Raw genomic sequence first — 14,963 nt, 5'->3', positions numbered from 1 at the left:
TGTACGTATTTACTTAAAATAATTTGAAAATTTCAATAACTACTATAGAAATATTATACTATACAATGTATGTGAAAATTAAATGAATTATGATATTTTAATTTTTTTAAGACAGTATCATAAGTTTGATAACTTATAATGTTATATAAAATATTGTATATTTTTTTACATCGTACCTGTCTTCAACTGTGTATAAACTTATATACGTACCTTTTGCTCACCATTTAGAAACTAACATATGTAAACGTACCTTTTTTTACCGTGTAGAAACTTACATATCACTTATGTAAGAATTAATGTATGTAATTTTTTATCTGATACTCTGTAAGAACTTACGATTCCCCACTTATGTAAAAAAAAATATTAAAATACACCAATATACAATATAAGTAATACGTAATATACAGGTAATATAAACAAATAAATATCGAATAATACATTTAGTAAGAAAGTATTAATTGGTTTAAATCTATAATTTTGATTTTGTTTTAGCATGGAGGTTCGCTCATTTCCAGCTTACTAGTGTTGAATTTAAATGCGTCTGGCTAATGTCTTAGCGTCTAAAGAAATAAGTGAAGCCGTTGCAGGTGCTAAATAATTATTAATCACATTGTATTATAAGTTTTGCATGGAGTTAAAATGAGTTAAAACTTGTTGGGTACCTAAACTAATCGGATTTTGTATTAAAATTTGAGTAAAAATGTTATGGGTACGGATTTGACGTTTAAATCAGGTGCAATTGTTTGTGAGTCTTGTGTCTATAATCGGGTAGAATTGTTTGTGGGCTAGGTGTGTGCTGTAAAAAAGTGGAATGAAACATTTACTATAGATTTTGAATTCAAAACCGGGAGCAATTGTGTACGGATTACGAGTACGGGATACCAAAATAGATCACACAAAAATTATCTATGAGCTGCTTATCAGAAACTGAGTAAAATTTGCGAGTAGTGTGGATAAGGCGCTGTCGCTGTGTAAGTGGGTGTCAGGTATGGAATAAGGTAACATTTTTTGCGAGTTACTCGTTTTTACTCTCTGAATTAATAATAGAACGGAATTAGAATATAGAAATTATGAATTATAATGATAAAATTTAATTAATAATTAAAAACGTTTGATTATAAATCAGCATACATAGTTAACACATTTAAATACATAAATCCCAAGTTTTTATTTGTGAAATATTATTTATGGTAAAAATAGTATTTTTATTCTATCATCAAAACCACATTTTTTCATTATACATGCATTTTTAAATGTGTTTTTATTTATACACATTAGTACACAATGTGTGTACTTATTTACTTAATTTAATAATGGAATTATGAAAATGCCAAACTGTTCTATCAGTGTTTCATTATTAATTATTGTTATTAACGTGTACATTACGTACATTTTTCAATTTTTTAATTGGTAAAAATCAAATTTTTAAGATTCCCAAGGGTGCTAAAAAGTCTTCTTCCGCTATTTCCAACATGTTTGAATGTTTTTCAAGTCTAATAAATTCGCTAATCTCTTAAAAAAACATAAAATTAGTTTTTTTTTAAACCGTCAACAGGTTGTCCATTGTAATAAATGATTAATAAATAATTGATATTTTATAGTAACTATTTATAGCTAATAATACCTGAATTAAAGCTAAAATGATCAAATAAATATAAATATAATAATAATATATTATGTGTATCGCATTACTAGGCTTGCTTGTCCGGCTCATTGTACAGACAATTTGGCTACCTGCATTAATTATGTGCAGAGCAACACATTAATAATAATATATTGTAATATCTAATCGAAATTTTATTCTATCTTAAAAACGACATTTTTTCATTATACATTTTGAAATGTGTATGAATTTGTTTGTTTATACACACTACATGTGAACTTACAACTGAATGATTAATCTAGGAATACGGATCACGGATGTCAGTATTGTAGCTCTGGACCCACGAAAACGTTCAACGACGCAGGTTACATTAGTAGTTACATTACATTTACACTCTGCAATACACTATGAACCAAAACTAAACAACTATAAACTAAATCTTAAATTATTAAATATGGTTATGGTTATACCATTTTAAGAATAAATAAATCAAGTACCTATTCCTTGGTAGTGTTCGAAAGTAACTTGTACAGGTAAAGTTACTACAAACCCTTATGGACCGATGAGTTATAAGTTGTAATAAATCACATTATTTTATAATATAACATTATAATATTAAACTATTAAATTAATATACATAGGTACTTGTGTAAAATGTAATAGCTGTAACATGATACAATTGTTGCATATATGTATAATATAATGTTTATTAGTTCATGATATAGATTGATATAAATCAGTTAGTGTTGATTGAGTGTATACTGTATATTGGTACACTCAAAAGTCAAAACCATGTATCGTTTTGGTGCGTAAAATTCACAGCCATCAGATTAACCATTACTACGGTACCATTACTCGTTTTGCAGGTGTTCGTATTGCTTTTTCATCACCAATATACCGATCGTTTGTGCGTCGGTCGAGTTTTTTTATCGTTGACACATCAGTTTTGTTGTCAATATGGCCCTTATATGCACTTTTTCCGGACGACGCCTCACGCATGATTTAACGGTCGGTCACTTCATTGTAAGGTGCAGTTGTTGATATGAATTCGATTTCGATATACATTTCTTTTAGTGGTGTTCTCACGGGATATGCAGATTGAGGGGTTCATATCCGTCCCAGTTTAGATTAATTTTCAGATCAAAATCCTAACTACAATCCTAGTGGTCTATGAAAAGTAAAATATTGTTTTACTTATATTAGCGAGTATTAACTTCAGCGCTCACATCTCCGTGTCAATTGATATTTTCGGGGAAAGGAGTATTTTGCGAATTTTAAATGTTCACAGAAATATCAAATAGTTTACATTCTACTAATCTAACCTATAATCATAATTTTATAATTTAAAATTATAAAGACATTTTAACATTTAATGGATCAGACAGATTTGATATATTTTAGTAATCTGCAACTGAACAATGAAGTGTTGATTATCATAATTAACTTATTTTTTTTTTCAAAAACAATCTCCTCGTTGAGTAGAATTAATGTAATGTGAATAAAAATGCTAAAATTACTATAATTAAAAGTATATGTACAGTAATTGAAATCTTGATTATTTCGTGTTTTTTGCGCCCAATTTGTATGGGTAACCCGTCGTTTGATGCGTGTTAAGTTTCAGAGTCGATAAATAAATCCTTCACCGCAAAAACTTGCATACGAGTTTTATTTCAAAAAATAGGTTTTAGTGTACTTAGATGCTTAATATTTGGTTTACGAGATTTTTTTGGTATAGAAAGAAAGTTCGACGGTCCCTTCTGCACGCCACAATGTTTTTGGAAGCATCGCGAATACTCTACCATCTTAAAAACACGCATATTTAGTTTTTTAATTGAAAAACGGTAAAAAATAACAGCAAGGGCCGTAATAATGAAAATTATTTTTTATTATCAAGTATTTTCAGGCGTAAAATGTTTTGAATATATTTCTAATGACATGTGTTATGTTTCGGATTTCAAAAATAAATCCTTCACCGTGAAAACTTGCATACGAGTTTTACGGACGCTCAAAAACGATTTGTCGTTCAAGTGTTCGACAGTAGGTATCTTGACGATTTTTGTGACGGACTTGTCACATTTATGTATAGTAAAGGTAATGCTACACGGTATACCTACCACAAGTAGAGACGTATGCACGCAATCTAATCAGTTAGTATCAGTATATATATATATATATATGGTGACTGATATAGCACCGGCCGGCATCCGAAGTGTTAATGATGATATTTTGCGATAACGTAAACGGTAAACAGCGTGGAATCATACAAAGATACAATGTCGCTGTCGACGGACAACGATACAGTAGTTGACAAACCGACAACGTACGTAAAATTGTGGTTCTTAAGTGAAGCCGTCGCATAGGACGACTGCAGCGATGCGGTATGGGGGTACGAAAAAGAGGAGGCACTACGAAGTTTGGCGATAAACCACCGACGTACGTTCTCCGGCACCCCGTCGTGTGTCACACGCTCGGTTATATAGACGCGTTAGACCCCCTCTACATGGCGGCCAGCCGAAAGACACACACCTTTTACAATCGCGCGGCCCGGCGGCGACGGCGACACTGTGGCCAGTCGTACCGGAGTGGACAACGATGCTGCATTTTCTACGTGTGTCACAGTCGTCCTATTCAATGATAACACACGAGGTCGACTTACGAAGTTACAAACGACCGGTATATATTATGTAATATGTGATGGCAATACAAATTACATACCAAGATGAATGGTGATTAGTTGAGCGGCTACTCATTTTACACACTAAAACGATATTAAGATTTTAAGTCCTCACTGAATCAACACTAACTAATTTTTAGATATATATATTATCATTTATTTTTTCAATACTTATAAAACTTTTAAAGGATTATAATCTTCTAACAAAAAAGAACATTATTAGTACCTATAAGACCTAACATTCTTTTTCAAAAGACTTTTAACTAAAAATATCCATTCAGCTATATATTATTATGTTTTCGACTGACGGTATACTACACTGAGTGTTCAGTTAAATCAGCAGCAGATAGTATGTTTAAACACTTCGATTAGACATTATAATATATTATTATCATAAATGTGCTGGTCTACACATAAAATGTAGTGAAATTGTCTGTACAATGCGCCAGACAAGCCGAGTAATGCACATAATGTATTAATGTATATTATTATTATATTTATATTATTTGATAATTTTAGCTTTAAATACAGGTACTATTAGTTATAAACTTATAACTATAGATAGTTACTATCATTAAATATAAATACTGATACATATTTATAATCAATGGTAGTATATTGAAATATGTATATTTATAAATATATCTATAGTATACAAATACTGTATATTTATACAGGTGTCATCGGTTTCGGTTAAAAATGAACTTTCCGTTTTCCGTCAAATTAGAAAAAACGTTATTCCTTCTTCCACCAGTTATAAATTATAGAATTTTAAAGTTTGGGAACTTTTTTAAGTAAAGATTTAATAATATTTTAATTTTTTAGTAACTATTGTATAATTCCAATTTCAACCATATAGACGGGCTATGATAAATTATACACACACTGTTACCAAAAATATGCAAGTATAACACTGTATTTAGTAAATATAGTAAGTAGTAATATCTAGTCTATAGGTTAGGTTATATTTTATATAGGTAATATAGATAATATATGTATATTTATATGATATTATATCAATTTATCTTTATGTAACTCAAACTCAAAATTAAATAACTTATTTCTGTAAATACTGTAAAACATTAAAAATAAATTATTGACACATTTAAAATGAACAATTGATTTTTATTCACTAAAAAAGTATATTTCCTCGAAAGAATAGTTAAATTTTCCTACATACGTAGTAGGGTAATTATAAATTAGTTCATTCTCTAGCGTACTATTTTTGATATAATAAATGTGATTGTTTTTACGACATTCATTGACAAACCAGTCGTAAAAATAGCGTGCTGAATATATTGCTGACCAACTATGAGGGTCATTTTTTTTCCATTCATAGGCATTTTTTTCCGGATGAAATTGTAATCCCACAAATGGATAATTTTTAGCTTCTATTGTGGATATGAACGTCAAATTATTGGAATCATTATTTGTCGTTATGGAATTCCAAAAGTGATCTAATTTCATTGATGTAAAGTTACTTTTTGTTATACACTTTCTGTAAAAAAAAAATAAAGTACTGTGAAAACTTTTATAAAGGTCCTTAAAAAAGTTTAAACATATAAATTAATAAAATCATTATCAATTTTAATGTATCATATATTTTTAAGACTTAAGATCATTTAAAAATGTTTTAAGTTTTTAGAAATTTTTATTTTTAATTTTGTTTGCTATCTTATCTACATTGATATAGAGTTATTTAGGAACAATATTACCTATTGCAATAAGCACTTACTTTTAAGTAGTTAATATATACACTATAAGAAATTGTTAAATTAATCACAACCATATTAGTTGGTAATTTGGATACTGAAACTGAAATATATTTTAATTTGTAGCATTAAAAATTATATAATGTTTTTATGAAGCATAGCATTATTGTTCCCCTCTCCTTTGTTTAATGATGAAAACTTATACAGTTATACTGACCTCTTCCTCCTCGGACGAATTACATAATATGCGTTTAAATATGTATGATAATAGTCAGTTATTAACAATTATTAAATCCAAAATACTCCGACTTCGGTCTCAATATTCATCCGAGTAATATTGTCATCTTATGAGTTATAATCCACTGAACGTAGTAACCGAAAGTATATGAAATGAATAAAATATTTATTCGAAAAACTGATTTTGTTGGTATTTTTTCCATATGTTTTTTTTTTTAATAATTTTAATTAAATTGTAATAACTTAAATAGGTAATATCTAAATTATAATGTTATTTTACTTATATAAGTACTTGACAAATAATGCTTAATGATTTAAATAGTTGTAGCCTTGTAAGTCTAAAATTATTATTTAACTATTTAGTGTATACTGTATAATACCTATACATACATTATAGTTATTAAAAATATAATATTATTAAATCTTTGCGTAAGGGTTTCAAAACTTTATTTTTTATGTACCTATCTATCACTTATGGTAATACAGTAACACTTCAATTTAACTGATTTTCATAAAGAATTATTTTTGACAACAGTAATAACTTCATTGTAAATCATGCATAAATGTGTTTGAGTATCTCTGTATAAAGAATTTAATGTTTCTATACAACGAATAAAATATTCGATAATAAACTCGTTTTTGTAAACGAAATAGAAACATTTTAAGAAAAATGTACATTTTATAAAAATAATAAACAAACGAAACGCACTAATTATTTCTGAATAAATTAAAGAGATAAAAATGATACTTGTATATGTAATAAGATAATAAGATTTATAATATATGTATTTTATGTTTATTTTTCAATACTTTTTAATTTTTTTTTTTTTACACAATATAGAATATGAAATATGAAATATGTAATCATGTAGAATAAAAAATATGTAATTCTATTTAACAAATTCCTCTGATGTATTACGATTTTTTTTTGCTCCTCATGCGACTTTTTTAAATGGAAGTTTCGCTGTTTTATAAGTAGGGCTAGGATTTCTATGCACTTGCATGTTTTTTTCCTTAAGTCCAAATTGATTGGTTGTCAGATATGTCCACGATTTGGCTTATTCTTGATTAAATAGAACAATTTTTTTTTGCATATTTTGAACATAATACATATAATTGCATATATATAAATTGTTGAGAATCTTGTTAATTTTAAATGGTATTTATACGTATATGGTATTTAAACGTCTATAATTATTGGTTTATTTATCGAATTATCGTAAATATACTACCTATAATTACAAAATTTAACTTACTACTAAAGAAAAATAAGGGATTCAAAAAATTTCAAAAAATGTTTAACATTATAAACGGTGATTCTAAAACAGAAGAAAAAGATGTAAATATTACTTTAAATCCAGGACAAATCACGTAATTTGAATATGTTCCAAAAAGTTCGTGTGATGTGGAAAATAGTTTCAGCCAATATAAATCTTCAATTTAATCGCCGGTCGTTCACATTTAAAAATTTAAAATACATGATTTAATAAAAGCATGTAACAATATTAACTAATAAATTTGTTTTTGATAATTTTTGCATATTTTGGTTAATAAAATGCATATATTACAATTTTTACTGCATAGAAATCCTAGCCTAATTATAAGTAAGGTTCGGGACTTCTTGCATTTGCATTTTTAGTGATCGTATAGATCTTATATTCTAGGTGAGCTATAAATTTGTTTTAAGAAACAGCGAAACTAAATTTAAATTGCATATTTTTGCATATTTTGCATATTGTAAGAAAGTGCATATTTGAGCATATTTTACATTTTTTAAATTTGTATGTAGGTACGTAAAGTAAAATAGTCAGGAAAAATCACACTTGGAAAAATTCAAAAACATTTTTTTAAAATAAATTAAGGTCATGATCTGTTTTATCTGACTCATAATATGAATATTTACAATAGTCTCTTTGTAGTTTAAGAATCAAAATTTTAATGAAAACTTTTAACAATTGTATGGTAGTCTTAAGAATTCTATGTAAACGTCCTATTTCAGTATTATACATATACTATATAGGTACTAATATATATTAGTATTATTATTACCCTTAGGTAATTTTTTGTAAATTGTCATTGCGATCCATTAAGTATGACCAATTGACGGGATACCTAGATTATATCTAAACTTATAGTTTTATATATTGTTTAAATTATTCAATAGTTAAACACATACTGATGATGGTTTGCTGTGACTGGTTCTGTAAGTAATATGTTTCGAAGATCCTTTGGCATTGTTTTAAATAACACACTTTCTTCTTCCATTTTTGGTATTAGATTTAGAGGTAAATTTATGTCATGAGCATTACAGCGTGTTAAAGGGTTTTCTCCATCAATGGATGCAATTAGAAGAAGTTCAAATCCTAGACAAATTCCAAGAATTGGAAATCGATCTCCGTTGTCATTTATCTAGAAAAAAATTGTAAGCCTATGATATTTCTGAATAAATTGAAAAACAGTTTTAAATAAATTGATGTATAGAACTGAGTCAATATAATAAGCATTTTAATATTTTTTGAAATGAAATGTAAAGAACAATTATTTATTTTGTTACATTGATGTGTGTTTTTTTTTCTATCTTTTGGGTTAGCAAAAACTCTCCATTCTTAACTTTAGGGATGATTTCTGGTTGCAAATTGAATCTAGCTGGTACCTTAGGGGATCAAAATTATAGTTAATTTTCTTAACAATTTCCGAAAAAAAAAGAATAATAATAAGGAAAAACTGGAATTCTTATGCTGAATCACTTTAAGACAATTTATTTACTTTGTTTTATTTAAAAAACAAATGACTATAAAAATTTGAAATGTTCACTAAGTAATTATAATCATTTTCTATGTATGATATTATTTTTAAAATAATTTGACAATAAATTTATTGGGCTATTTATAGATGATACAAATTTTTGATTTTTTTTTTTTAGATGACAATAAAAATTAGTGAATGGTTAAGAATGAATTAAAATTAAAAGGTAATAATAAAGTTTTTTATTTTTGTGACTTTAACAATGTGTTATTTATCTTTTAAGTATAAAAAATAAAATTTATCAAAATAAATCCATTTATTCTAATTAAATTTTTCTACAAAGTCGTTTTTTATCTTTAACATATTTTTATTTTATTTTTTCTGTACTACCTGTTATGCAACGTAACTAGGAATTATCAAAATGTTTGCCTCATATTTAATTAATACATATGTATTTATACTTATAATTAATTGATTTATTAAATAATACATTATTTACCTTTTTGGAAATACGAAAAATTTCATTTGTCGATTGACTTATTCCAAAACTAATATTAAACGCACTTCCTCCTCCAGGGACCAATATACCATTTACATTTTTCACTACATCACTATAACATTTTAGAATTGTTAATTGTGTTGTATGAAATATAATTGTTCTGTTGCGCTACATACTTGTAATATTCAGTAGTTCTGTTGGTGAAAACTGGTACAACTCGTCCTCCAGAAGCTTCAATTGCTTTAACATAAGATGCAGCTATATACGAGTTGTTAGATGGTTTAATATTTTTAAAACTAGACCAATAAACTTCTTGTGTTAGTATTCCGATCACTGGTCTTTCATTACAAATGGTTAGTTTTATAACAAAACCCAAAATTAGAGTAAGAAAAACTGGTAAATACATTTTGTTACCAATTTTATCTGAACTAAATTTAAATATTAACGATTGATACAAGTTACCAATACCTACTCACTAAAGTAGACTAAGTAGAGTATACATGTTTTTGTGTTTACTAATATGAATTTTATAAGAATGTGATTAAAATATACATACCATTGTCTCCATTGTTTGCATTATTTAATGGAATGGTTAAATTAACATAATATGTTTATGTATAATTTAACCTTATAGTGACTTAGTACCGGTCGAAGGTCCGTTATTTTTTGATATTCTTCATCAATGCCTTGTATTATATTGTCTCCAAATAATTTTACATTTATAAAATATAATTTTACTAATATTTCAAAACTAATATGCTATTAGCTAAATTTACAATTTACAAATCAAATATATTTAATACACAGCTTATAAAAGTATAACATATATATTATATAGGTATTACCTATAAAGTTATGTAAAAATATATTACGAGTAGCATATACGTTCATAGTTTCATATTAAACGATTTTCCAAACGTTGTATTACCTTTAGTAAATTTTTACTTTCTTGATTTTTAGTCAAGTAAGTATGGTAATTGAAATGAAAAAAATTCTGAATTTTTAAAATTTCAAGAATTTTTGTTAAATAGGAAAATAATAAAAATGTAACTCAGTTGTAATGAGTAGGTGAATAATTAAGCTATCTTTAACATAAAATATTAATGAGAGAGATCCGACATCACACCCAAGCGGTATAACGATTTGAATCCATAAAAGCGTAAACAGTCCAAAATTTATATTTTTTAATTTTTCTCCAAAACTATTATAGTTAAAAAGTTGGTTGATAGCTCATTAAAAAGGGATTATCAAGTAAATATAAAAAACGCCTAATAAAATATGATTTAATTTTTTTTTGAAGCTCTGTAGTGAGTTAACTATAAAAGATAAAGTTCTGAAAATCTTCACTGCACTTATCCTAGCCAATGTGAATCTAACAAGACCATAAACAACAAAATTCGCTCTCCAGTTTTAGAGATCCATCTCACTAAATGAAAATGAAAATAAAATCCCTTATACATACATTTGCATACAATTAATAAATGTCTAAAAATTGAAAATCAAGAAAGTTTACATGCCGATCTCTGACTTGGCAAGCGTTTTTTCATTATTTTTTCTAATTGCACTCAACTAAAACAAAAATCATTAGGAAATACCTTAACTCAGTGTTTCTCATTCTTTTTGTAACGGTGACTCTTAAATTTACCCCTTATTAGTTACGCAACCCATCCCCACTAAAAAATATGTGATTGATTTATAGTATGTTTATATATTTATTAGTGGGTAAGTTTAGCCAGACGGGATCCATAAAAAAAATTTCACGACATAGGTTGGGAAACACTGCTTTAACTAAACCTAATAATATATGTGAAAATGAAATGTACTAAATATCATGAACATTTCTTATTTTAGTTATTTATTAAATTATAAAATAAAATTATTTATTACTTAAATAACTCAAATTTTAAACATTGATTATTTTAATTACAAATTTTACTAAAATTTTCCTAAAAGGAGATTTTTTGATAAATTCGAATCTAGTTAAATGTTTGTGTATATTTTTTTAATGTATTCTTAATTTCTTATTTGTTTTAAAATGAACATTGGTCTATATTAATTGTTTTATTAATTTCTTATCTACTGGCTTAAGAGGACGCTACACCCACATGTGTTGTCTCTGTCTTACTAATGTAGATCATACCAAATTTGCGTTAAGCAGAACACATTTTGTGATATTAGCTTTAATACTAGAGTAAATTTACCTATTATCAAATTTAAGGCAAAAATATTATCTAGGCAATGTCATATGCTTTTATTAATATTATCATTTTAAAGTAAGTTATGAACATTTTAAAGTTGTAATATTTTACATAGCTATAACTCACTTTAAAATAATAATATCAATAAAATCATATGACATTGCTTAAATAATATTCTTAGCTTTAAATTTGATTTTAAGTTACATTGTGTACTTAGTACTTACCAATTACACTTAATTAATTAACTTGGACTTAATAATAAAGGTTATTATTATTTTTTATTTGTCCAGCTGTAAAGCTTCAGAAAGAATGTAAGAATTCTTATCTCTCGTCTCTTCATTTCAAACCTATGACATTCGGGAAATGGGAATACCTATATGATGTTATGTTTATTCGTGAGGGGTGTGACTCAATTAGCGCAAATAGGGTGTTTATCAGGTTATGTTTTGTGTAGTTGATTTTGGATTTTTCTACCGATCACATTTAGCGAAGGATTTTCTATAAGTACTTTTATTAATAATACTAATAAAAATGTAAATATAAACAATACAGAGATGAGGTACATTAAAAATCGGGCTGTAGTTCAAAACGAGTCAGTGATAAATAATAATGTGAAAATATTTTGCACATCTATAAATAATAGGAGTGGTAGTAAAACTTTTATTAATTACATGTGCTATCAAAATTATTCTGCTGTGCGGCCCTGAGTTAAAGTATACATTTTATGATACATTTATATTAATTTTATACCTAGTAATTTAAGTATTTTACTATTAGTAATACTGTAGGTCAAATTATTTATTGATTAAAACATTGCATTTATTATATTTAATTTAATTATTATTATAGCACTTATATATTTATATCAGGTATTAATGTATTATTGTTCTTAACTTTTGAATCAATAGTCCAAAACCACTACCGTTAAAAGGTGTAAGTAAATTCGTGGTATAAATATAAAATTATTGAAATAAATTTAAAAAAATTGAAAGTTATAGGTATAGGTACTATGTAAAGAAGATAGTATGCAAGGTGTATACAAATTTTATTCTTGGTTATTTTGAAAAGAACTAGAAGTCTAGACATTTTTACTTTTGACCCTCCAAAGTAATATTCATATCTAATTTTCTACTAAAAACCAGTAATCACCCTCAAAGTTGAAAATAATGAAAATTGAAGCATTTTCACTGCTGCAAAAAGTGATGACTGACAAAAATAAAAAAATACTCATCATTGTAACATTATAAAATCAAAATGTAACTACTAGCTCAGAATATTAAACTAAAAATAGCTTTAAAAATGTATATTATTTGTTAATTTATATTTATACTGTTTAGTGTATATTATATTCTATTATTATTGTGGGTCTAGTCAAGGTGTTATCTTATCGATGAAAACCAGCACTATCGTAATATCGTTATCGCATAATTTATGTTGTAAAACAAAAATAAAAATTGACAAGTCAAATACTTTAAATTATGAAATAACTAGTGTCAATTTACAATTTGTCTTATGTCTATATAGTGTCAGTTTTCCCAAAACCAGTGTTCTCTATAAATGCTACAACTGGTATAGCGCAGTATTAGACTACTATAATATTGCGTGATTTAGCCAAATTCGTCGATTATGACCTTGAACATTATGACAGCATAGGCGGAAATCCATTGAAAAAGTTGGGGAGGGGCTACGATTTTTCTCATAAAACAAAACCGTAAGAAATGTATTAATTGTACGCAATATGTATGTATAAGGGATTTTATTTTCATTTTCATTTAGTGAGATAGATCTCTAAAACTGGAGAGCGAATTTTGTTGTTTGGGGTCTTATTAGATTCACATTGGCTAGGAGAAGTGCAGTGAAGATTTTCAGAACTTTATATTTTATAATTAATTCATTACAGAACTTTAAAAAAAAAAAATTAAAACACATTTTATTGGGAGTTTTTTTTATGTTTTTCAGCTTTATAGCTTTGTAGTGAGTTAACGATTGAAAATAAAGTTCTGAAAATCTTCACAGCACTTCTCTTATACTGAATGAATCTAACAAGACCCCAAATAACAAAACCCGTTCTCTAGTTTCGGTAATCTACCACTGTAAATGAAAATCTAGCAAAAAATAACAATTTTTTTAACTGTGAAAAATGATTATACACGGTGATTATTTTGTCATAAAACACTCATTATTTCAAAAAGTATTCATGTTTTTGAAAACATTTTTTCATCTAGTTTCAAGTTTTTAAAAAAACAATGTTTTTATTAAAAAATTATATTATAATATAATTAAATTATATAATATCAAAATATTCAGAAAATTATTTTGCTTTGGATTATGAAAATTGAAATTAAAACTCTATATTGTCATTCAAAAAAGTAAATAACTTAAAAAATACAAGGATCAAAAATATTATATTAAAAAATATAATTTTTTAATAAAAACGTTGTTTTTTTTAACAACTTAAAATTATGTAAAAAAATGTATTAAAAAATATGAATACTTTTTGAAATAATGAGTGTTTTATGATAAAAGAATCACTGTATATTGTATTTCCAAATTAATATAATTTTATATATTTTGTTATATTCGACAGACGATAAAACAAACCACTATAGGACAGTGTTCCAACTTATAATTTTAATTTTCGAATAAAATATTATGTAAAATATTATACAAACAAATTTATAATATAAAAATTATTATGTGTTATATTTCTTGTTTTTTAAGAATATAATATATAAAAATGAAACTACAAAATTTTTATGTTTGCAAGAATGTTTGAGGGGGCTTGGTGGGCTTTTTTTCGGGGGAGGGGGGGCTAAGCCCCCTCAAGCCCCCCTCCCCGATTTCCACCATTGCATGACAGTAAATATTTTGATTTCTGTTAATTATTTAAAACTGTTAAAAAGTTATTACCTCTAGATATTTATATTTTCTCAACAATTTCTCTAATAACAAAAATCATAAAATATTGGTTTATATTACAATTTAGGTAACACTGATATTGACTATTGAGTATCGATCAATAGTCAATCTATTGAATAATACCTATAGGGAGAAATATAAAATAATATTGTCCACTAAAAACTTGACCGCCATCTGGCATTATAATTTTAAATCATTTGATTGTAATCACCTAAGGTAACCACTACCACTTTGATATCATATCTTGAATACAATGTGTGAATGTGATACATACAATGCGTGTACTACCCTTATTTTAAATAAGTTAACAGTTTACAATAAATTTACTGTTGTTATTACTATTTAAATACTTGTTGACTGTAGTACCTAATTGTTA

The 14,963-nt window shown here is 26.5% G+C and overlaps 1 protein-coding gene across 1 annotated transcript; it reads right to left on the bottom strand.

Annotated features, from left to right (window-relative positions):
• Positions 1–5,398: 5,398 nt before the first annotated feature.
• Positions 5,399–9,975, bottom strand: LOC113555681 (gamma-glutamyl hydrolase B-like). The gene is made up of 4 exons (XM_026960177.1): positions 9,647–9,975; positions 9,471–9,582; positions 8,403–8,635; positions 5,399–5,775 (listed from the first exon to the last, which is right to left on the bottom strand). The coding sequence occupies exons 1-4, from the start codon at positions 9,874–9,876 to the stop codon at positions 5,403–5,405; spliced, it is 948 nt and encodes a 315-aa protein (XP_026815978.1). The 5' UTR covers positions 9,877–9,975; the 3' UTR covers positions 5,399–5,402.
• Between the last annotated feature and the right edge of the window lie 4,988 nt (positions 9,976–14,963).

The sequence above is a fragment of the Rhopalosiphum maidis genome, chromosome 1 (genome assembly GCF_003676215.2).
Source record: "Rhopalosiphum maidis isolate BTI-1 chromosome 1, ASM367621v3, whole genome shotgun sequence".
NCBI lineage: Eukaryota > Metazoa > Arthropoda > Insecta > Hemiptera > Aphididae > Rhopalosiphum > Rhopalosiphum maidis.
This window is presented reverse-complemented; position numbering and strand designations above follow the sequence as displayed.